Below are 24358 nucleotides of genomic sequence, written 5' to 3'. Positions count from 1 at the left end.
AGCCTCTGGAGTCCCCCATCCCCTTGGCCCCCTGCTGCCCAGGGCCAGCCCGAGGTGCAGGCAAGCCTTAGATGGCAGTTGCCCAGCCGCCCAGGGAAGCCAGAGGCACAGGTAACCAGGGCAATCCAAGGCTTGCACTGCCGGCAGTAGCAGCAGCAGAGGTGTGATGGGACATTGAGCCTTCCCCTGATCACCGGGTTGCCTCCTGCCCCTGAGGGCTCCCAGACTGTGAGAAGGGGCAGGCTGGGATGAGGGAACCCCCCTTCAGTGTACAAATTTTCATGCACTGGGTCTCTAGTACAAATAAATAATAATATAAGAATAAATTCTAGTACAAATAGATAATAATACAAGAATAAATTCTGAGTACCCACAACTGTAAACCTACTTTTGCCCTCCCACTGTATTTTATTCTTTCTTCACTATTTTTCTTCACACTAAGGATAATGAACACAACTTTACATCTTGATCTGGAGATTACATTTTAATTGGGACCTAACTGACAATTTCTATAACCTTCAAAAAAGATGGCATGATTTTCATCATTTACCAGGGGGCATAAGTTATATAGCAAGAAAACCCCAAAACAATGAATCTTTACTCTTATCAGTTGTTATATTTGGATCAATTCACTCCTTTAAATTTTGATAAAAGAATGAGAATGCATTTTCTAAACCAAACTTTCAAAACTATTTTTATCCCATTTTCTTTAATGCCCATTTTATTCCCAATAGTGGAGAATTTCCACCTTCTTTTTTTTTTTTTTTTTTTTTAAATGCATTTTTATTGATTTCAGAGAGGAAGGGAGATAGAGAGAAAGATAGAAACATCAATGATGAGAGAGAATCACTGGCTGCATCCTGCATGCCCCCTTACTGGAGATTGAGCCTACAACCTGGGCATGTGCCTGACTGGGAATCGAACCCTGATATCCTGGTTCATAGGTCGACACTCAACCACTGAGCCATGCCAGCTGGGCTACCCTTCTTTTAGAGAAGCGACTTGTACTCCCCACTTCTAAACTAAAATGGCTGGACTTTAAATTGTACACTTGCTAATGGAATGAAAAGTTACCAATCTGATGAGAAATGATAAGGCCACAGCACTGAAACCTACTCGCTAAGTTTTTCATTTAGAAATTCCGTAACTTGGGTAATCCTGGGTTCTGTAAGGTCTCCGTTCTGCCTCCCCTTTCTAATTGTCAACTTTTGATAAAAGAATCTTAAGCAATACAAATCTTTATCCGTGCCTGCTAATCTCCAGCTCCTCAGACTATTAAAGCTAAGTGTTTAATCTTGTAGGGCTTTAAAAAAAAGTTCTAGCTGATTTTCCTTTTATTCTTAGGTTTTCACTGTTTAAGAAAATGAGGCATCATCTTGTGAGTTGTTGCTTAAACAAGCATTTCTGGGCTCTATTTATTCTCTTGTCTCAATTCTGAACTTCAAATGGTGCAATTACCATCGATTCTTTGGGAGACAATTTCATTACAGCTATATCTATTTAAAATGGTATTTAGGTACTGATAATAGGCGTTCATTTAGATTGAGAATTGGTTTGAATTTGTTGATAAAGAGAAAAGGGACACTGGGTGGGGCTAGTTTTTACCTACTTCTGGTAGTTTATTCTGCAGAAAGCCACTTAATATTCCCAATACAAACTATCTACAAGATAAAGGCAAGGGCATGGTACACCTCCAAAAACACTGATCGCATGCCTGTTGAGTGAGATGCACAATTGAAATGAATGATTTAAGGTCCCTAAAAAAAAGTGCACATATCTATAAGCAACTATGAACAGTCCCTACTGCAGAGTATCTTTATATTTCACCGAGTTTATATCTAAGTCTCTCTCAGCTTGCAAGTTGTACACTGTACATTCAATTACAAGTCAGTTGTGTGAAATTAAAAATATATTTTCTAATAGGAAGAACATGACAAACGGCAATTACCTTCCTCAGCAAGAACACAAGAGACTACTTAATGGGTAATGCAATGAAAAATGCTAAGGCAATGCCTGCACGATATTAGTCATGAAACTCAATGCTATGGAACAAGAAATTTATATATTTATTTTGGAAGGTGGTAATTGAGAAATTATTTACTGAAGGATAAAGAACTCAATGGAGAACCTGAGATATTTTTGCAGTGTACTTCAAACAGCCTAATGAAATTGCATTTTATTAACAGTCCAGTTTCCTTCAACCTCCATCTCTACATGAGGGATATTTTTAGGATTAATCTTCCTTTAAAAAAAAATAAGCTTCCTTCCAAAAAAAAGCTGTGACTATAGCGTGTCAATCATGGAAGGTAAACATAGGTGATCTTGCCTGGCAGTATGACGTAACACCCCTCCCCTTGGATAAAGAAGTTGGAGAGCAATGATTCAAATATTCTAGAATTTCTCACACTTCAGTGTCAGAATCACTGGGAGGGACAGTTAAAACAAAGATGGTCCAGCCTGGAGGGCTCAGTGGTTGATAATTAACCTATGAACCAAGAGGTCACGGTTTGATTCTCTGTCAGGGCACACCCCCTGGTTTTGGGCTCAATCCCCAATGGGGGGCTTGCAGGAGGCGGCCGATCAATGGTGCTCTCTCATTGATGTTTCTATCTCTCCCTTTCCCTTCCTCTCTGAAATCAATAAAAATATATTTATACTAGAGGCCCAGTGCACAAAATTCATGCACTGGGGTTTGGGGGTCCCCCTCAGCCCAGTCTGCACCCTTTTCATGGACCAGCTTGACTCTGGCCATGGCTCCCCCCTTGGTAAGCAGATTCCAAGTTCATTTCTAGGCTGTTGGTTTGTGTGTATGATTCCACCCCCCTGCAAAGCCTCCAGGGGTTCCCCAACTACCTTGTATCTCTGTAGCCTGGTTCCCTGTTGTGCTCCCTGGCTCTCAATGAGTCTGTTGTGCAACTGAACTGATGCTGGTCTCTGCCTTACTGCTTTATGCTGCTAAGCCTGCAGGTACTGCTGGTTCTAAACGCTACTGACCAACTGCAACTCTGATGCCTACCTGGCACTTCCCACCCTCCAACTCCTATCTTCCCTTGCTGGAGTTCCCGTCTCCATGCCCCACTGACCTACCCCAGGCAGGCCAGTTTTTCTGAGTTTTTCCATTAAAGGGCCTTTATTGGGAAACAGTGAAGAGCAGTGTGAATGGGGAAGAAGAAAACCAGTCTCCTCCACACACACCACCACCCCCAGAGTGTCTTCCCCAGTGCACACAGAGCCAGACGGACACCATGAACCTGCCCCCACCTGCACCAAAGGCTAAGGCAATAAATTCCCTCTGCAGAGTCAGCTTGATATTTTAAATTTCACAAGACCAAGAGAATCCTTTAACTCTTACTGCTCTTAATCTTTCAATACTGTCCAAGAAGGGAACTGAGGAGACCTAAAGAGAATAAATTTTGGGTGAAAGATAATTTTATTTGCAAATGTAACTTAAAAAAAAAAAAAAAAACCTGAAAAATTAGCATGGCCAACTCTTACAATTGGATCTGACTAAAAATGATCTGACTAGGAAGGAGCGGGTTTTGAATGACAGAATAAGAGACACAAGATGTCCAAAGTTTTAAGATGGAAGGCCAGTGTCAACATTTAAGTAAGTCATGCCATGATTAAAACAAGATCAAGCATAATCGGTGTTAACATACAGATATTATGGAAAACAAAACATGAGTAATACTCAGGCACCTTGAACTTTCAAAAAAACTTAAACAATAAGAAAGTATGATGGAACCAAAAGAGAGACAGATAGAGACAGAGATAGGCAGGGGCTGAAAGAGAGACTATAAAAAAGAAGGGACGCATGGAGCTGGCCTCTCTCCACTTTATCTTTTGTCTCTGATTTTCTGCACTTCAGTGGTTTCTCCTTACTGCCATCAGGGTAGAAGGAGGTGGGCAAAGGTGGAGGCAGAGATGGGGATAAGAATTTGCTTGGGTCAGTGGGCACAAGATGCAGTGTGCAGATGATGTTTTGTTGAGTTGTACACTTGAAAAACGGTGTGGTTTTGCAAACCAAGGCCCCAATATAGTCAATAAAAAAAAAAAAAGATATTCTGAAATACAAAACACAAATCTGATCATGTCAATTTCATATTCATAAAGTTATGCTAAACCCCTCCCGCCTCATCTAAACAATGGATTTGTAATATTTTTTCACATGTCAAGAAATCATCAAAGCCTACCAAAGCCTAGCCCTGCCTTGACCAGCCTAACCTCCCAATATTCTTCTTCCCCCTTCCACTTCAGACCAAGGCCAAAGAGCTAAACTACTGTCCCAAGAGACATGGTATCATCCTAATGCCCACTCTTCAGGTATTCTTCCATACAAAGAGCAAGCCCAAAGCTAAATGTAGGATGTTCCTGTGGCAGGCCATTCCCTCAGGGGGGGTCTCTCCTTTCCCTGAAGATTATTACTGTGCTATCTGTTACAGCACATCTGCAGGATGTATTTTCATTATCCGCCTATTTGCCCCCACCAAGAGTCTGCGAGCTATCCCAGAGAAGCCAGAGTATGGCTAGCAGCCAGCACACAATAAATGCCTTTGGAAGGAATAAAGGATGATGGACAGACAGTACTACTTGGCTTGAATGCAGGGATACTTCTCAACAATTGTGGAACAGCATAAGGGGAGGACGGGGAGAGAAGTTTTTAGCTATAGACTAAAAACTAGTCCTAAGTTTTAAAATAATAATAATAAAGTATACATGAAAATGGCAAGACCTTAAATAATTAATAGAAAGGCACCTCAACTGATAGAGCATTTACAACAGATGCGATATGAATGCACTCAGAACTTGGACGTTAGCCGCAGATGAATGGTAACAGACAAAGCCAAATACGGCGATGATTTTATTAACATACGAGGGACACAACTGGCAAGCAAATCAAATAGCTATACAAACTAATCCCTTCTAAGCTACTTATAGTAAAACTCTCTGCTTTCTATCATGGATCTGGCCAGGTGAACTTATCAAATTGTTAAACACCCCTCTTTTATCGCGTGAAAGCTTAAAGTCGATGAATGGTTACTTAAACGAGAAACAGTTCAAACACATAAGCAAGCAAATCAACCACTTACAGTCTTTTTAGCGATGACAGTCCCCAAAAGGCACCAGGATCTATACTACTAATAAGATTATTTCGGAGGTCCCTGTGAAAAATAAAATAAAGCAAGTTATTTACATATGAACGCTATAACAAATATTGTGGAACATTGCACTTAACTACCATGCAGAAAACAACAATGACAACAACAATGGGAGGAAACTGAAGCCTGAATGATTAAGCCAAGATCACCCCAGTAGAAGGGCCAGAGCCAGAATTCAAGTTGGAGGAACCTGGCTCTAAAGCCATCTGTATTGGTCAATAGAAGAATAACGGTTTATGTCCAAAAAGATACGTGTGTCCTGATGTCATTCAAATTCAAAGGTATCATGAAACTACAGTCCTAGAAAAGACTGTAACTATAAAAGTTTCCAGAATTTGACCATGATAACTGCTACAATGGCTATCAATTATGTAATGTTAAGTCATTGTGCTAAGCAGAGTTTTTGTTTCTGCAGTCTTCTCCCTTCCCTTCTCTAGTTTCCCATAGTATATGGTACACTCTAGACAGTGCCTGGAATTCCCAACACCACCCCTGTGGAACCTGATCAATCCCTGTCCTTATTTTTCAAATACTCTGGCCCTAGTCATTCGCTTGATTACCAGACCTTGGTCTAACTAACCCTAGAACCTGAGGAGAGGAGACAGACAGAGATCAAGGAGTAGCCACGTCCATCAGTTTGACCAGAGATGTAAGTCTAAAACTGTCAGTGACCCTCTTGCTATCATTGAGAGCTAAAGCCAACAGATAAGAAAAGAGAGTAAATTCTGAGTCCCTGGATATAGCCAAGCCTGAAGTCCAGCTTTCGCTCTGGGCTCAGTTACACAAATCACTAAAATCAGTGAGTTAGTATCTGTCTCTTATCATCCCTTTAAGATCTCACAATCAATCCCAAAGGTATCACCCTTGTTTCAGACGAGGAAATTCATGTGCAGCAAGATGACATCTGGCCAAGGTTGTGGTGTTAATATGTGGCCAAGCCAGACATCAGGCTGTAAACACATCTTTCTTACTGACACAGAGAAGATTTACTAAAGAAACTGAGCAAGGGGGAGACAGATAAAGTAAGCATTCCAAAAGCTGGCCATAATTGAATCATGGTACTAGAGATACTATGCTTTCAATATCTTTATATGTTTAAAATATTTTATAAAAACTAGAGGTCCAGTGCATGAAATTCATGTGGGGGGGGGGGGGCGAGAGAAAGGAAGGAGGAGGGGTGTCCTTAAGCCCAGCCTGCACCTTCTTCAATCTGGGACATCCCTCTTACAATCCAGGACTGCTGGCTCCCAATAGCTTGTCTGCCAGCCTGCCTGATAGCCCCTAATCACTTCTGCCTGCCAGTTTAATCACCCCTTAACCACTCTCCTGCCAGCCTGATGGATGACTAACTGCTCCTCTGCTGGCCTGATTGCCCCCAACTGCCTTCTGCTGCTGGCTTGATCACCCACACTATCCTTCCTTGCCAGCCATCTTGTGGCAGCCATCTTTGATAACATGGGAGTGGCCATCTTGTGCAAGGATGTGAGGGTCAATTTGCATATCACCACTTTATTATATAGGATGGAAAAACTATAGTATGTGCTATCATCCAGCACCCTCATGGTCATCATTTTAGCCCAGGTTATATATCACAGTTCCCACTTGTGTCCTTGCTTCTCTCATCAGTTCTCCATTTACATCTTTTTTCTTTAATTGATCTTTTGTTTTTGTAGAGAGAGAGGATGGGAAAGAGAAATAGAAACATCATGAGAGAGAGATAGGGAATCAGCTGCCTCCTACTACTAGGGATCGAGTCTGCAACCTGGGAATTTGCCCTGATAGGGAATCAAACCAGTAAACTCTTGGTTCATGGGACTATGCTCAACCCTGAGCAACACTGACCGGGCTCCATTGACATCTTTACAAACATGAATCTGATCCTGTCTCTGTGCCATCTAAATTCTCCAAAAGTGCCATAATCCATCAGAAGAAAGTTCAGACTCTTCTAAGTAACTTAAGGTTACCCATGGCCCTGACCTTGCCATTTTCCTCCTCCAACTCTCATTTCCTAATCTGCTTCAACACCCTCCTTTAACACTCACTTGCTCAGTCCCTCACTCTTCAAATATGCTAGTCATATTTCTAGATGTTTCTAGAGAGAGTCATATTTCTCTGACTTTTCTGTTCTGTGATAGAGAGACTGAGACTCCTTATGTAGAGGGTGGATGAACAGTGCTATGGTCTAAATGTTTGTCCTCCTACTCAAAAATCACATATTAAAAACCTAACTCGCAAGGTGATGGAAATAGGAGTGGGGGGGGGGGGTGGCGGGGTAACTAGGTCATGAGGACACAGACCTAATGAACGTGATTAATGACCTTACAAAGGAGGCCCCAGACAGCTCCCTCTCTCCCTTCCATCATGTGAGTTTTCGGCAAAAAGATGGCCAGTTGGATGTGGTACCTCACTAGACACCAATAGCCGGTGTCTTGATCCTAGACCTCCCAGCCTCCAGAAACCTGAGAAATAAGTGTTTGTCTTTACAAGCTACCCAATTTCTGGTGTTGTTATAGAAGCCAGAACAGACTGAGACAGATGATAAATGGATGAAATCCTGGCTCAGAGACAGAATTACATTTACCTAAATTCCACTATAAAAATCTTCTCAATAAATTATGGTTAGCCAATAAATCATTAGAATATTCATCAAGCCAGACAATGTAGAGACTACTGAATGCCATTCATAAGGTAAATCCACTTCGCACACTTATACCTCCATAAAGGTGGAAGGTAGTGATGCCTGCACCTGACCGAATAATTTAGCAAATATGTGAATGTAAGTAAATTCCAATGCAAAAAAAAAAATAATACCGCAGATTGTTAATGATGATTTAATCTGGGTAAGTAAACTGGTGATATGGGAGATTACTATATTATTCTTTCAATGTTTCTGTATGTTTGAAAATATTCATAATAAATATTAGTTTCTGTCCCCCACTTTTTATTCCCAGGAAGTACAATTTATCATCGGGCCCAATGTATGACTTTCTACCTCCCCCTTCATACCTGATCCCAACTCTATACCTCAAAGAAGATTTTTGGAGAAAATTCAGTCAGAATGTGCTTGATTTATTCTGCATAAGTTAAAAATTTCAGCAAATAGAAATATAATGTCTGTTACATTTTTTTTAAACACACTTCACGTCTCTGATTTTAAAAAGGATCAACAGGGAATGAGTTAGCTAATGTACTACATAAATTTGTGGTCCATGATGTACTGCATGTGTTTCTAGAAGATACCTATCATGAATAACTAAGTAGTATAATATGATTTAAAGATACACTTTTTATTTAATAATAAAGAAATGCTTGACACGTTATATAGCACTTAATGATAGCCATATTAATCAGGCATTGCCAAAGGATATTTGTAGTCAGAGTCTCTCATTTACCATTCCCTCCTCCAAACCACAGCTTCCCTAGTGACCACAAGTCTAATGTTAAGATGTGCAGCTGAATCTGAATGGGTTGGGTCATTAAAACAGAAATGCAAAAAGATGCTTAAACAAAATTATAAAAATATTTAAATAGTTGTTAGGAAAAGAGCTAGCTCCTTTAGGCAAGACTAGAGTATATAAGAAAAAAAACACATTTTAAGTACAATTATCAGAAACCTCTACTTGAAACAGCTTCCACAATAAAAAAATAATAATTCTCTAGTTATTACAGGAAACCGAGAAGTTAGGCAGCCTTAGTTGGTGCCATCTATCTCTCAGATCCCCATGCTCAGAAAGTCAAGTTTACCTCCAGGCTAAACTTCGATCATGAAATCGTATCTCAGGTCCAAAAATCACTTCCAAGAAAAAAGTTGTGAAAAGGAATGGAGATTTTGTTCTTTTCTTAGTAACTGGGAGATCTTTCTCTGAAACTTCAAAGCTAACCATCCCTCATCTTTTATTGGCTAAGACTGGCTCTATCAATTACTAGAAAGATGCTTTGTTGACCTAGACCCATCACTTAAGGGGAGTTGGGGGGAGATGGATATGTACATTGACCAATATGCAATTCTATTCTAGTGTCAGTAATTAGAGAATAAGAGAGTGTCACTAAATTCTGACCCATATATAACACAACACAAAAATTATCTATACATATAAAAGCCTAAGCAACCAGACAACCAAATGAGCAAATGACCGGCCAGTAGCTATGAAGCACACGGACTACTAGGGAGCAGACATTCAATGCAGGAGCTGCCCTTTGGTGGTCAGTGCACTACCTCAGCAGAAACACTGCTCAGCTGACAGAGAAGTGCCAGAAGCTGGGCTGATGCCTGACCAGTGTAGTGCCCAGGCTCGAGATCCTCCCAGTCCGCCTGCCACTTCATGCTGAGTGGGATTGATGTGGACAGGGAGCCATAGCCTGATGAGCTGCTGGGTAAGGCCAGGCTGCAGCGGCATGGAGGTCCACTGATCCCCGCAGGCCAGGCCTAGGGAACCCACTGGTGCACAAATTCATGCACTGAGCCTCTAGTGATATTATAAAATGAAGAGGGAGGATGGACGGAAAGAGGAAGGGATGAATGGATAAATCAGAGTTCTCAATTATAAACAATCTTAAAAATTAAAAAAAATAATATATATTCCCCCCCCCCCCCAAAAGGGAGGGAAAATGTATAAGAAGTATATATTTTAGAGAATTCTTTCAGTAACAATATACAGTTCACCCTTCAACAACACAATCTGAACTTTAAGGCTGAATTGTGGCTGCCACCCAATTCCTATGTGTAAGTCCTAACCCCTAATCCCTTAAAAATGTGGCTGTATTTGGAGACAGGGTCAAACACCATAGAGGCCCAATGCTTAAATAACACCTCAGTGATGGAAGCAATAAAGGCTTGAGGGAGTTTCCCTTGTGGAAGAAGCCAGTAGGTGAAATGGTCAAGGAAAGGTCACCTTGAAGTAGAGAAAGTGAAGCAACTCAGAGAGAGCTAAGAAAATGAGGAAAGACTGATTTTCAGCAGCAAAGACGTGCCAACCTGTGTGGCTCCCCGAAGCACTGTGCATGGTTATCCTAAGTGTGTGGGTGACATGGGAATTTGAAACATGATCCTAGAACAGCATTTGGAAAGCAAACAAATGAAACATCCATTGTGTAAAACACACCAAGGCTAAATAACGAGTGCTACCTGTCACACATCTGATCTCATAAGCAAAACTAGACCTAATTGCTAAGCCAAACACAATGATCACATTCAGAGATATCTGGGTAAATAATTGAGCGTTTATCCAAACGTTTCCCACCGTGTGTGTGTGTGTGTGTGTGTGTGTGTGTGTGTGTGTGTGTTTAAAATCTGGGCTTCCCTTCTGGGCTTTGTAACCATGAACTTTGTCAGCTTGTTTCTTTTATGACACATTCCTGTCATGACTGAACTTCAAAACAGCATCAACACTTTAAAAGCCAGTGGCCAGCAACTTGTGGTCCATGGCCTGTTTTGTAAATAGAGTCACCTCCACATAGATTCAGTCATTTGTTATCTACTGCTGCTCTCCCACTACAATGGCAGAATTGAGCCACCGTGACAAAGATCATTTGGCCCACAAATCCTAAAACATTCACTATCTAGTCCTTTACAGAAAGTTCGCTGGCCTTTGGTCTAACTCAGTGGTGGGCAAACCTCAGCTCTCGAGCCACATGAGGCTCTTTGGCCCCTTGAGTGTGGCTCTTCCACAAAATACCAAGGCCTGGGAGAGTCACTTTTGAAGAAGGGCCATTAGAAGAAGTTTAAGCTTAAAAAAAATGGCTCTCAAAAGAAATTTCAATCATTGGACTATTGATATTTGGCTCTGTTGACTAATGAGTTTGCCAACCACTGGTCTAACTAGTTGTTAATTATTTAAAATTTATTTTTCAATTACAGTTCACATTATATTAGTTACAGGTGTACAACTAATCAATATACTTTATATACCTTTCCAAGTTACATTTATATACCTTATAAAGTTACCACCCCAATAAATCTAGTCCATATCTTACACCATACATAGTTATGACAATAATATTGACTATATTTCCTATGCTGTACTTTATATCCCCATGACTGTTTTTACAATTGACCATTTGTACTTCTTAATCTCTTTCAACCTCTTCACTCATCTCCTCAAGCCCCCTCCAATCTATTGAGGATCAATCTGTTCTCTGTATCTCTGAGTTTGTTTCTGTTTATTTAGGTTGTTCATCTGTTGTGTTTTTCTGATTCCATATATAAGTGAAAAAATGACTAGCTGTTTTTAAAATTCAATTCTTAAAATTTCTTCTAATAAAACATTGGTAAAACAAATTTTATTTTCAAAAGTTGGGATTGTAGAACTAGTTTAACAATAAAAATATTTTAAGTAAAATGACAATAACAGATGATAACAAAAGTATACCCATTGCCCTGGTCACGGTAGCTCGGCTGCTTAGAGCATTATCTTGATACACAATGGTTTAGGGTTTGATCCCCAATCAGGCACATATAAGAATCAACCAATGAATAAATAAGTGAGACAACAAATGGATGTTTCTCTCCCGCGCGCGCCCCCCCCCCTTCTTCTCTCTATCTCTAAAATAAATAAATAAAAAATGCATAAGAAACTAAAAGGAATACTCACAATCTTTCAAGGAGACTTAGCCCAGAAAATGAACCATTCTTCAGCTCAGATATTTTATTGTTACTCAGAATCCTAAAAATGACAGAAAATTAAAATGTAAGTTGCCTAATATATGTACACCATCAATATCAAAATAATTTAGCTCATTGTATTTAAATCTATGAGAAATTCTAGGAAGTCCTTTATCACCCTCCTTCCCCAGGTTTTGAGATGCTCCTGACCAAATGGAAAAAAAAAAGTTTCTTTGTCTTTCTTTGAAAAACCACCTAAAAGAGCTTACACATCTATCACTTCTTAAATTGATCCTGTCACATTGAACCAAAAATTTAAAATAGAGAAGTCATCATAAAATAGCTCTCGGTTCAATATAAGAAGAATGCCACATACATTTATATGTAATTATTCAACTTACTAAGTTGAATACTATTTAAAAATTGGAAACTTATGTTAAATTCTATAAAATAATGGCCTTACAAAGAAAGAAAATACCCCTAGATATCTTTGCAATATTATTTTTAATCTAACAATTATACTAATCTATGTGTCTACATGTGAAAAGGTATTTGCCACACACACTCACATACAGAGATAGGAGCTGAATCTCAATAGTATACCACGTGTTCAAAGACCATGTTCTTTAAAAAATAAACTGAAAACAAAATTTACCAGAAGTCACCAAGTAGCCACCCCCATGGTAGGGCTTGCCTAAGAGCCTGTGTATGAATGTTTTAGCTTCCTCTCTGGCTCCGTAACCACGCTCCTTTGGCAGCATGAAACAATAAGAGTTTCTATAGATAAGGCTTAATGCTCAAGCTACCCCATTTGGGGAAGAGAGAATATCAAGGTAAGAAAACCAAGGCTTAGAAAAGTTATGTTAATGGAAGATAAGAGTAGCAAATGACAGAGCCCAATGGCCAACCCAGGACATTTCTGTTCCAAACTCCAACTACTCCACGCTGGTCAAGAGAGGCACTACTGGTATCTTAGGCAGAAAATTCTGTATCACACTCAGGGATGCACAACTTCCGGGGCACCCTTCATAGAGGGTCCAAGGTGGAGTGGTGACCCCTCCCTCCCAGACAGGGCAACACACAAGTCTATGTACATGTAACACATTGCCTGCACCCTAACATTTAACATCCTCTACTTTCTTTATTTTTTTAATGTATTTTTTATTGATTTTTCACAGAGAGGAAGAGAGAGGGATAGTCAGAAACATCTATGAGAAAGAAACATCATTCAGCTGCCTCCTGCACACCCCCTATTGGGGATGTGCCCGCAACCAAGGTACATGCCCTTGACAGGAATCAAACCTGGGACCTTTCAGTCCACAGGCTGATGCTCTATCCACAGAGCCAAACCTGAATAGGGCATCCTCTACTTTCATTATTCTAAAAATGTATTAAAATAAAAACACCCATTTGACATCTAATTTTCTTTAGATATAAATGTGGTGTTTTTAAAAAATTCCTACTCATGCAGATTCACATTGCAGAGCCTGCTACGTGGGACGATCATTAGGAGCTTCTCGGGTCAAGCACACCTATGTTTGGAAGCCAGCTCTCCAATCCTGCTCAAGGAACACTGATTTTTGGGCAAGTCACTCCAGCTCTCTATAACAGAGTTTCCCCATCCATAAAACAAGAAGGATAATACCTGCTACATAAGCACTGAAAGAAAAGTAGTGACTGCATGACACACCCAATGTGCATTCCTTAGCAGTCAGATTCGTTTCCTTGGTTCTGAGACTCACACCCTCCCATTTTAATGTGTCTTGCAATCAAAGTCTATTACTGTGTAGTGTTTGGCCTCTTCCCAAAGCTGTTACTAAAGCAACAACCAGGGGACCAAGAACACATGGCCATCAGAAATGTTCCAATTAAAATACAATACGATGTTCTCTAATCAAAATTGCAAAGTTGTTGGAAAGTGAGGTAGTTGGTCAGGGCAAAGCAAACTCAGACAGACATGGGGCCACTCAAGTCCCTGAAGCAAAGCTTCCCTGAACAGCCTGGGGGTGCACACCCAGGAGCCCCCATCCTGCTGTCCATGCATCATCCCTAAGCTAACAAGTTACCCAATATGACAAGTAGCATACCTAGTTCAGTGACCTATTTCAGCACGATTTAGAGCAAAGTTAGAAACTCCCAAAGAGGTCAGTAAGGAGATAAACACATTGTGATATACTCAACAACAAAATGTGACACACCATTAAAAATGATTCTTTTAAAGAAACTTGATGAGAAGGAAATTGCTTACAATTAGTTATAACAACAAAACCTATACCAGTGATTGAACAAAATCCAGAAAGAAACCCCCCCTACCCCCAAAAACAATTATTTGGAAGAAATACATCAAAATGATGAGACTTCTATTAGTTTCTCTTTTATTCTTTATAATCTTGCAGCATTCTTTAAAAATATCTAGACTAGACGGATTCTGATTTCTAAAATATTTTCTCAACAACTAAGCACAGCTCAAAATTGAGTTAGTTTTGAATGCAATTATATCTAAGCAATAAAAAAAGACTGTTTTATTTATGCTTTGAGATTAAAGACTCACATTTCTTTATACTCCAAAAATGTTTGTCACTTATTAGACACTGACAGTAGAGCAGCGAACAATGGAGACAACAGCCAGCGTCCAGGGCCTGAGCCGAGACTCCACCAGTCATGAATGATTCAGCCTGTGACAGTCACTTCTCTAGGGAGAATTCTATGTCATCATTTGAAAGACGGAAAACATTAGAGTAGAATGATCGTCAAGCTCTCTTCTAGCTTCTTTCATTTTCTATAATTATTTCTGTTTTAATAAGCGAAGCTGTTGGATTTCACAGTGACCAGGAATTTATCACCAATAAGCCAAAAAGAAGGACAATGGCACAGTCTACTTCCTGAGCTCCGTGCCATGAGAGTCCTGTGGAGGGGTGAAGACTGAGACCCAAATATGGAAGTGGCCTGGGAACCACTGTCAGGGCGGTGACCGTTACACCGCACGCACTGCGCTCCACATCGTTTCATTCAGCCAAAGGACCGTCACTGGCTCAGTCCTAAAGGCTGTGGTCCAATAAGTGACAGGTTTTATTGAGGAGAGTAGTAAAAAGACATTTCATCACACTTAAAAAGATATAACTGTAACCTTAAGAATATATTTACAGCCTCATGCTAATATATTCGGTCACCCCATCACTCGCCGTGTTTAAGGATTCTGGGCAAGAAGACGGGATCCATAGGAATAAATCCACCCTGCAGACAGTTTTTATACTCCATTCTGAAATGGGGGACTGTGGAACGAGGAAACGCATAATGGCGTGTGTCATTATAAACCTAACACCCATTCGTAATCCATATTTTTGCTGACATCTCTGAAATTTCAAACTTCCTAGGAGGTACCTGAGTGAAAAATAGAAAACTTGACTGAAGTTATAAAGCATAGATATACCCATTTCTGTTCTATGCGAAGGGTGATAACCCCGCATGATGTATAGACAATGCTTAGGAGAGCTGTGCCGGGCCCAGGCCTCTTGAATTTTAACACTGTAATACCAGCTGTGTCCACGGCTGTAACTCACAGCCCCAAGGCGGTTCAGTATATCACTTATGCTGTACATGAAAAAAGGAGTAAAACAATATAAACATGCTTGTGGTTTTGTTTTGTTTTATTTTTTGTTAATCAAAGTTTACGGAACAGAAAAAAAGAGAAACTAAGTATTGCATGCTCTCTGTTGCTTGCTATTGCAAGTCCTGGAATAGAATGCTGTTAATGACACCCACACCCTGCACAGAAAAAGGTAGAGAATAATTCTCCTTTTGAGAGGAAATGAAAATATATAATTCCAGAGCATTAAATATTCAGAGCAAATGTTAGGAATATAGTTATTAACAAAAACCACTGGAGGGAAAAATCAGCGAAACAATCACACAGGGTGACTGTCCTGGGTGGTATGGCGATCCTCCATAAGGTGTGTCCACCCAGAGCCTGTGCCTGGGATCTTAACTCAAAAAAAAGGCTACTGGTGACGCAATGAAGGGTTTGGAGATGAGAGCATGTAGATCAGGGTGGGACTGAAATCCAAGGACAAGTGTCCTTAGAAGAGGCGAGCAGGAGACTCCCAGAAGGACTGATGAAAAGGAAGGCAGACTCAGAAAGAGAAAATAGAAAAAGAAAAAAAAAATAGAAAAGAAAAAAAAGGAAGGTGGGCAGATTTGGAAGCCACAATAACTGGAGGTTTTCCAGACCCAAGGAAAGGAGCAAACAGGACTACACTTTGTAGTATATTTTATAAGCTTCTTGAAAATTTAAACCCATAAGCAATGTTAAAAGATAAATAACAGCTCTGGCCAGTGTTCTGAATGGTTAGAGCGCTGGCCGGAGCACCTAAGGGTCCCGGGTTTGATTCCTGGTCAAGGTCCAATACCTGGTTGTAGGTTTGCTCCCAGCCCTGGGTCAGGGTTCATGCGGGAGGCAATCAGTAGATATGTCTCACATTGATGTCTTTCCAACTCTCTCCCCTTCCTCCCTTCCACTCTCTGAAAAGCAATGGAGGAAAAAAAGATAAACCACACACAGGTGTAACTACTATCAAAAACAAATGACTCATCATTCAAATATATAAAGAGCTCTTTTTAAAATAATCCCTACTAAACTAGCAAAGGCCATGACCAGATAAAAGCAAATATTAATAAATCATAATCACATGAAGGGATATACAATCCTAATCATGAGAGAAATATAAATGAAAACAAAAACAAGATACCATATATCACTAAGGGTTGATAAAAATACGCTCACTTTTTTTCCCCAGAGGGAAACAATCACTCATATTTTGCCATAAATCAGTAAAATCACTATGAAGGGCAAAAATACAAATATAATATCTGGTCCATTAATTCCTTTTTGGAAATATATCCTAAAGATATTCTTGTACATTTGCAAAATACATTACATTAAATGTTGTGTAACTATATATGTCTATAAGAAAAGTACTCATTGTGCTATTGTTTGTAAAAGCCAATGAATGACTGGATATTTAGGTTGGTTCCCATACTATGGGATAGGTGCAAGCGGTCCACAAAAGGGTACCCCATGCAGATGGAGGGCTGCAGAATTGGGGAGAGGTAGCTCTTCATGTATTCATACAGAAAGATCAATGACATACTGAGGAAAGAAGGCAAGCATTTAAATATTAAAAGTTTCCCTCCCTTGACACTTCTGATTTGCTCAAGGAATACAAACTGCAGTAATGCTATCTGATTCTGGGTATTATTGTAGATTCATCATGCAGATTAACACCTGTTATTGCTACATCGTCCTTAAGTACAAGGGAGATGGACAACAGAGCTAAGCGATGCTTTTAGGGCCTATGGCCTCCAAGCATGTCAAACTTGTGGTCGGCGAAAATGCTTGGGGCCTTAAACTGTTAGAACCACCTCTGATACACTAAAATGAGAAATGGGAACTCCCCAAAAGTAAATTTTCAGTGCTTTGCTTCATTTACCCCAGGAATGAAAACTGTTTTCTCCACAAATTATTCAAAGTTCTAGTCCAGTGGCAGCCAACTCCATCATTCCAGCTGGTCTCCCAGCTCTAGGAATTTTTATTTTTTTAAAAATGTTTTTAAATGGTTAAAAGGAAATGTTAAAGAATAATATTCTGTCATACATGAAAATTATATGAAATGCAATACTCTGAAAGTCTGAGTGGAACACAGCCATGCCCATTTGCTGACATACTGTCTAGGGCAGCTTTCATTTGATGGCAAGTTGAGTAGCATCAACAGCCTGGCTGGCCAGCAGAGCCTAAAACATTTACTATCTGGCCCTTCAGAGAAAAAAATCTGTCCACTCCTGTTTCAGCATCCTCTGTCCCAGTTTATTCTCCCTTTCCAGGCAATGAACATCAAGTGCTGATTTCTAAATGAATTCTTTTAATTTATCTTTATTATTGAAAGTATTACATATGTCCCCCCTTATTCTCCCATTGACTCCTTTATCCCACACCCACCTCCTACCCCTGCCCCAGGCCTTCACCACACTACTGTCTGTGTCCATGGGTTATGAATATATGCATACAAGTTCTTTGGTTGATCTTTTCCCATCCCCTACTCCACCCATCCCGCAATTCTTCCAAGCAAATAAGAATGAGAGCATCTACTGGACTCCAAAACTCCCCATCAATCTGAACAATCTTTATTTTAAAATCACGCTAAATCCCACATGCCCTCAGCAATTATACACATTTTGTCCTAAGTATTGGTTGATTGCTCATCAATGTGTCCTCCTCTTACTGGCATTCATTCATTCATTTACTCATTCATCCATCCATTCACTCATTTATTTATTCAGGCAAAAAAAATTCTGGGTGGTATATTTTAGTTCTCTTATATCAAAAGTGTTTTGCCCTCACTCATATCATCTTGTTTTAACACCACTACTTACTAACTGAAATAACTGTTCAGAGGTTTGTGTATTTACCATGTTTGTCACAAAAAGGTCAAACTACTGAAGTGTAGAGACCTTGACCATTATCGCATCCCCATGAAAAAAACATACGCTGGGGATATGCAGGGCACTGTCCAGATCTCTTGCTGCTCCACTCAATTTGCAGACAATGCCATCCAAGGACTGAGCACTGTACTGGTAAGAAGCATTCCAGTAAAGACTCTCTAGTGGCAATCTCTGCACTGAGCTTCTGATGGGCTGGCCAAGACTTTCCTGTAATCGAACTTTAGTCTGAGGCCCCTCCTACCTGATCATCCTTCCTTCCCCCTTTCCTTTCACAGGTGCTAGATCTGCATCCTAGTCCGAAGACTTCCATGCCCACTTCTGCCTCATGTCCCTCTGTCTTCCAGTTGTTTCCCCAATAACAATATTGTACGTCTAACCTCATCCTGGCATGTGCTTCCCAGAAGGTCCCATTGACAAGATGCTTATAGAATCTGTTCAATAAATAAATGAAATAAAATTATGGCTGGATTTAAGTTTCTATGTTTGGTCAAAGATCCCTCTCTAGCCCAGCTGGGGTGACTCAGTGGTTGAGTATCAACCTATGAACCAGGAGGTCATGGTTCGATTCCCAGTCAGGGTACATGCCAGGGTTATGGGCTCGATCCCCAGTGGGGGACGTGCAGGAGGCAGCCAATCAATGAATCTCTTTCATCATTGATGTTTCTATCTCTCTCCCTCTCCCTTCCTTTCTGAAATGAATAAAAATATGTATGTTTTAAAAAGATTCCCTCTCTAAGGAATTAATGATATAAAAACCTATAATACCCTGGCATTCACAGGAACCAATGAGAAGTACAAATATCAGTCCCTTCTCACAGTCCCCTTTCTTACCTGAGGCTTAAGAACATTTAGGGGAAGGGGTGGCCAAAAATTCTACCTCAGTATGTCTAGTTTTCTTCTTTTAACATTGCAATAAAAATATTCTAAGATACTTTTTTCAACATTATAACTCTCCTAAAATTAGGACCATCTTAACATCGATATCAAAAGAAAATTTCCAGCTGCTAGGAGAAAGAATACGTTATGAATTAAACCATGGCTGTCAATGATGGCGCATACACAAACTGAGATTGAATTTTTACATTGGGACCCCTAATTATGGCTTAAAACTTATACATTCAGGTTTCATATGATGCATCCCTGAAATAAAAAGTTTTCTAGTCAGAGATTGCATATCCTACAGCAAGCAGCATAATGAAAGGCAGCAGAAATGTTAAACCTCTCAGAAGGTAACAATTCAGGAGGGGCTGATGGGATTCCTCCATGTGCCATGGACAGCAATCACTCAAGCAGCTCACATCTCAGCTGCCAGTTAATGTCTAAGGAAAACAGTTAAACTTCCAGTGATGCATGATTCGAATAAAATTGGGGGGAAAAAATAGTTTGTTAAATTAATCAGGTAAAAAATACAGGCAACACCCTATCTACACAAATATCCACATTATATTATCAAGGCTAAAGATGCAAAAACATTAAATAAAAATGAAGCCAGGGTCACCTTTATAAAAAACTCAGTGGGTTAGGAAGTATGCATCACACTGCCAAATGACTGAGGACATATTTATTACACATTCATAGGCAGAAAAGCAACGGAGAACGCAAAGGCATAAAAGTGAGTAACAACAAAATCTGGAGTGCTTCTGCTTATTATTCTGATTCTTTTAACCTTCACATAAGTTTAAAATTACTTTCAAATAAACACCATGTTAAAATGATACTATGCATTAAGGAGAATGGTCCAGTGACTCTGAAGAGCTCTAAATGAGACGGCTGGGTGTCAACTTAAATACTGAAGAACTAGTATTTCATGGTGTGGGGAAAAGATTTAGAGAAACCAGCTCATAAAAGGACTGTCTCTCAGCTCCCTCACTGATAAGCTGTTTGGAAACAGGCATCTGATCTTAAATGGAATCAGTCTTCCTTCTCCATGAGCTTCTTAGTTGGAGACTGGTCTCCTGGTCTCATTCTCCACATCTAATTCTGCTTCAGAGTTCTCAGCTTCAACCTATTGTTTTGAATTCTGAAAGAAATTCCCTGCTCTATTTTCCAGAGGACTATTTTCTTTCTTTCTTTTTTCAATATATGTCTATATTGATTTCAGAAAGAAGGAAGAGGGAGAGAGGGATAGAAACATTGGTGATGAGAATCACTGATCAGCTGCCTCCTGCATGCTCCATACTGGGGATCGAGACCACAACCAGGGCACGTGCCCTGCCTGGGAATCGATCCCTGACTTCCTGGTTCATTGGCAGATGCTCAACCATTGAGCCATGCAGGCTGGGCCAGACTACTATTCTCTGAGTCCAAAGCAGTTTCCACTTTCCTCTTGACCCCACCTCCTGCCCCAGTTAGAGCTTCCTAACATCACCACCTCACTGTTCACTTCTCACACCCTCACCCACGGGTGCTCTTGCTTTATACAGTTGTCCTCTTAGGTCTGAGACTAGGAATGACAATGGTCCTGTCCTAACTTTGTGCAGGTCATCCTGTTGACTTCCTCTCACATATCTGATGACCCCTGCTTGCTTGCTCACACTTACTAAGGGGAGTCTGGATGGATGAGAGTCCCTTACAGCAGAGGGCTGCTAAATGATCAACAAGAGAATAAGAGTGAATGAGTAGGAAAAAGAGGTGGAACAAAAAGTGCCTTTATTTCAAGGTTTAGAAGTCACATATCCTTGGAAAGTAGGGACTCAAACGAAACTTGGGGTCCCCTAGGACTTCTCCTTCTGGCTACAACACCCCACCAGTATCCTATATCCTGGCAAGTTGCCCAGTTTATTGGAAACTAAGGAAACCCTGCCACCAAGCCTTTGAGCCAAACTCACCGAACGCAGAGTGAGAGCAGCTGTTCTAGGCATGCAAACTCGGGGCCAGCTCTCCGCTCACCCACTTTTGTTGCCACTCCCCATAGATTCAACTCTTGGAAATCTTCCAGGATCCAGACAGGAAAATTCATTTTTCTAGCTATCCCCGCTCTCATCTCTTCTGGGCTGTAAGTCCCTGTGCGTGGAATGTCACCATCAATCTGATCCCATCTGTTTTAGTTATACTATGTCGTTCTCAATGCTTCTGCACCACTGGAATACCTTTCTCATTTCCCAGCCCCATTAGTTATAGGTCTGCTCATAGTGTGTATGTGCGCGAGTGTGTGTGTGTATGTGTTTTCTGTCATTTTCCACAGAGTTTTGGAAGGAAAGGGGGAAAAGGAAACAACCATGGTTCAATGTATATCCACTTAGAGGATTAGAAGGGGTCTTTTCCTAAAAGTCGAGGACTATCTCTTCTTCGACCTCCTCTCTGGATGCTAATGACGAGGGGGCAGGCATGGTTTCCCTCTCATGCAGGTTTTCCTTCACACATTTTCCTTCACACATTTTGCCAAAACCTCAACTATCTTTCACTTAACAGAGTGATGACTGTTGATTACCAGTGTGCCTGTTCAACAGGACACTTCTTATGTCAACCCAAGTCAAAGCCCTAGGTCCCCTGTAAGACAGTCACGTTGCCCCAAGCCAGCCCACTCCTCAGTGCCACAGCCATCCTGGCCCACATCCCGGTGCCCAGCGCAAAGCAAGGGGGTCGGATGCTGGGCCTGGGGGAGCATGTGAGGCTCTGTTCCCTGACCTGGTGACTCTAACCAATTTCTGGTCTGGGATCAGTTTCCAGCCTCTGCTCTGTCCTAAGAATTATTGAGCATGAGTGACAATGACAAAGGGTAGGCTGTGGACTACCAAGGACCTGAATTTGAACCTCAATTCAGGTCCTTGGTAATGGATCTGCCTTCATGACTTTAGACAAGATGCTTACTCTCATTCACTTAGCGCTTCATCTCTGAGTCATCCTGGGCATTCCTGAGAGGAAACACAGGGCTTTTGTGAAGGGTGCATGTGGGGGTGCACTAAAACACACGCTGGAAAGGTGCAAGCAATGGGACAACATCACAGCCAGAAAACGGTATGAGGCCCAGACTTTTCCATTCAGCTGTATCTGCTGCTTACCAACCACCCATGCCACCAAGTCACCTTCTGACAAACTCTATAGCCTCTCCTCTTCCATACAGAACTGTTCAATATACAGAGTGGGTAAAAGTAAGTCTACAGTTGTTCCTATGGAAAATAATACAATAATTAATAGGGACAATACTAGAATAAACTGTTTCACATACTCACAACTGTAAGCCTGCTTTGTGCTCCTACCCTCCCCCTGCCCCGTTTTTTTTCTACAGATGTGCTGAATTGGGGGAGAATTCTGTATGCCCACTTGGCCTCTTGAAGCTGTATGCAATAATATTTCCAACTTCTCTCTTCGCAAGGTGAACACTTATTAAAAATGAGACAGCAAGTCAAAGACACTGACAGCTAACATACTACTTGAGGGTCACAATATAGTTTACCATCAAATAGACACCTGAGACTAAAAGGAGGGACCATTAATGTTTATGCTAAGACAACAGGTGTCAACCTGGGCCTATGGACACCCTTAACTACTCACGTGGGTCACTGAGTAACCTTTCAAGTCCCTGGCATTTTTTATTGAAGTCCTGACATTGCTTTAAGGTCTGTTTTTCTTGTAATTATTTCAGATCCTTTATTCAGTAGTTTCATAAATAAAAAGAAAATAATCTATTTTTCTGCTTTAGCATTAAATAGCTCGCTTCCATGTAATTGACTAGCATTCGGGTGATAAAGAAAAACTAGACAGCTTTCAAAACCGCCTCAAAATGAAAAGCTGTTTATTAAATAACACTTTATCTTATCTTTGAACAAATCAGCACCATGAGAGCAGGGAGCCCATATTTCAAGGTGTGGGTACATCATAAATAACACTGGATGCTTCATATTTATGAGTACAATAAAAGCAAATTTATTTGGCATGTTAAATGAATAGAGAGCTTTCTACTGAGACCACACTGGGGTTCTTCTAGGATCTTTGATTTTTAAGCTGAAATTTCACAACTGCTCATTAACTGAGAAGAGATCTGAGCACCTACTGTGTGCTGGGAGTGACACTGAGGACACACACATGGACCTCCAAGGACTCACAGCACACATGCTTCCCAGTGCTACATTCCACCAGTGGGATGCAGGACTGATCCCAAGTGAACAGTGTCAATGTTGCAGAAAAGCTCAATGATCAGGGGAAATGTTTCTCAACTTTATTTTTTTTAAAGTAGCAATCCAAAAGACATAAGAGAGGAAGAAAAAATGTCTTTCAAAGGACTGTATGAGTCTTCTATTGCTGCATAAAAAATTACCTTAAGTCAACAGCTGTGTATGACTGCAGGTTGCCCAGGACCAAACCAGAGAGGGTTGGACCTGCATTACCACCATTTGCCCACCATCCAGAACTGAAATATCACTGCTGACATGTACACATAAGGAACTGTTTGACAATGAAATTGGGTCTCAAAAGAACTGGTGACCTAGAAAGAAGCTCACTACAGACTGGTTCATATGCCTTTCAGCATAACCATTGTTGCTTGTCTCAGTTTTGATTCTTATAAGTATGTTTCCAGTAGGACATGATCTCACTCATAAATGGCGGACAACATAGACTGATGAACAAGAACTGACCCAGAGATAAGGAGCCATTGGTCAGACTGTTGGACCTCAAAGGGAGGATGGGGATAAAAGGGAGAGATCAACCGAAGGACTTATGTGCATACATATGAGCCTAACCAGGGGTCAAGGACAATAGGGGGATGGAGGGGGGATTGGAATGGAGGTTGAGGACAAATATGTGATACCTTAAGTAATAAAGAAATTAATTTTAAAAATTACCTTAACCTGCATGCTTTACATCAACACCTATTTCCTGGATCCCAGCGCTGCCGGCCAGGAGTCCAGGCACTGAGTGAGTGGACCCTTTGTCGGGTGGAGCTGGCCGCAAAAAACCTGGTCTCCAATAGGAGGATGCTCCTAAGCCAATGAATGGGACTGGGGGTGGGGGGGGATGGACGCGGAGATGGAATAAATGCACTGCCTATGCAGCGTGCTGGTCAGAGTCTCACGTGAATGGGAGTAGTGAAAAGTGGGTCCCCGTCATTTTAATTTGGGAATTGTTGTTCCCTTCCTGGGACGATCTGGAACGGTCCTTTGAT

The 24358-nt window shown here is 40.8% G+C and overlaps 1 protein-coding gene across 3 annotated transcripts in view; it reads right to left on the bottom strand.

The window, feature by feature from the left end:
* Window positions 1-24358, bottom strand: part of ADGRA3 (adhesion G protein-coupled receptor A3) — a 109011-nt gene that overhangs the window by 69404 nt on the left and 15249 nt on the right. For 2 of the 3 annotated variants that reach the window (XM_036419524.2, XM_045573675.1), the window contains 2 exons: window positions 11750-11821; window positions 5091-5162 (listed from right to left, as the gene is read on the bottom strand). In XM_036419524.2, the coding sequence (XP_036275417.2) occupies window positions 5091-5162; window positions 11750-11821 (144 nt within the window). Of the gene's footprint in view, window positions 1-5090; window positions 5163-11749; window positions 11822-15671; window positions 15677-24358 lie in introns of those variants that run through there. The other variant, XM_036419532.2, reaches the window with a different exon arrangement.

The sequence above is a fragment of the Pipistrellus kuhlii genome, unplaced genomic scaffold, assembly GCF_014108245.1.
Source record: "Pipistrellus kuhlii isolate mPipKuh1 unplaced genomic scaffold, mPipKuh1.p scaffold_m20_p_1, whole genome shotgun sequence".
NCBI classification, from domain to species: Eukaryota; Metazoa; Chordata; class Mammalia; order Chiroptera; family Vespertilionidae; genus Pipistrellus; species Pipistrellus kuhlii.
Note: the sequence above shows the minus strand (reverse complement) of the source record. Positions and strands in the feature narration are given on the sequence as shown.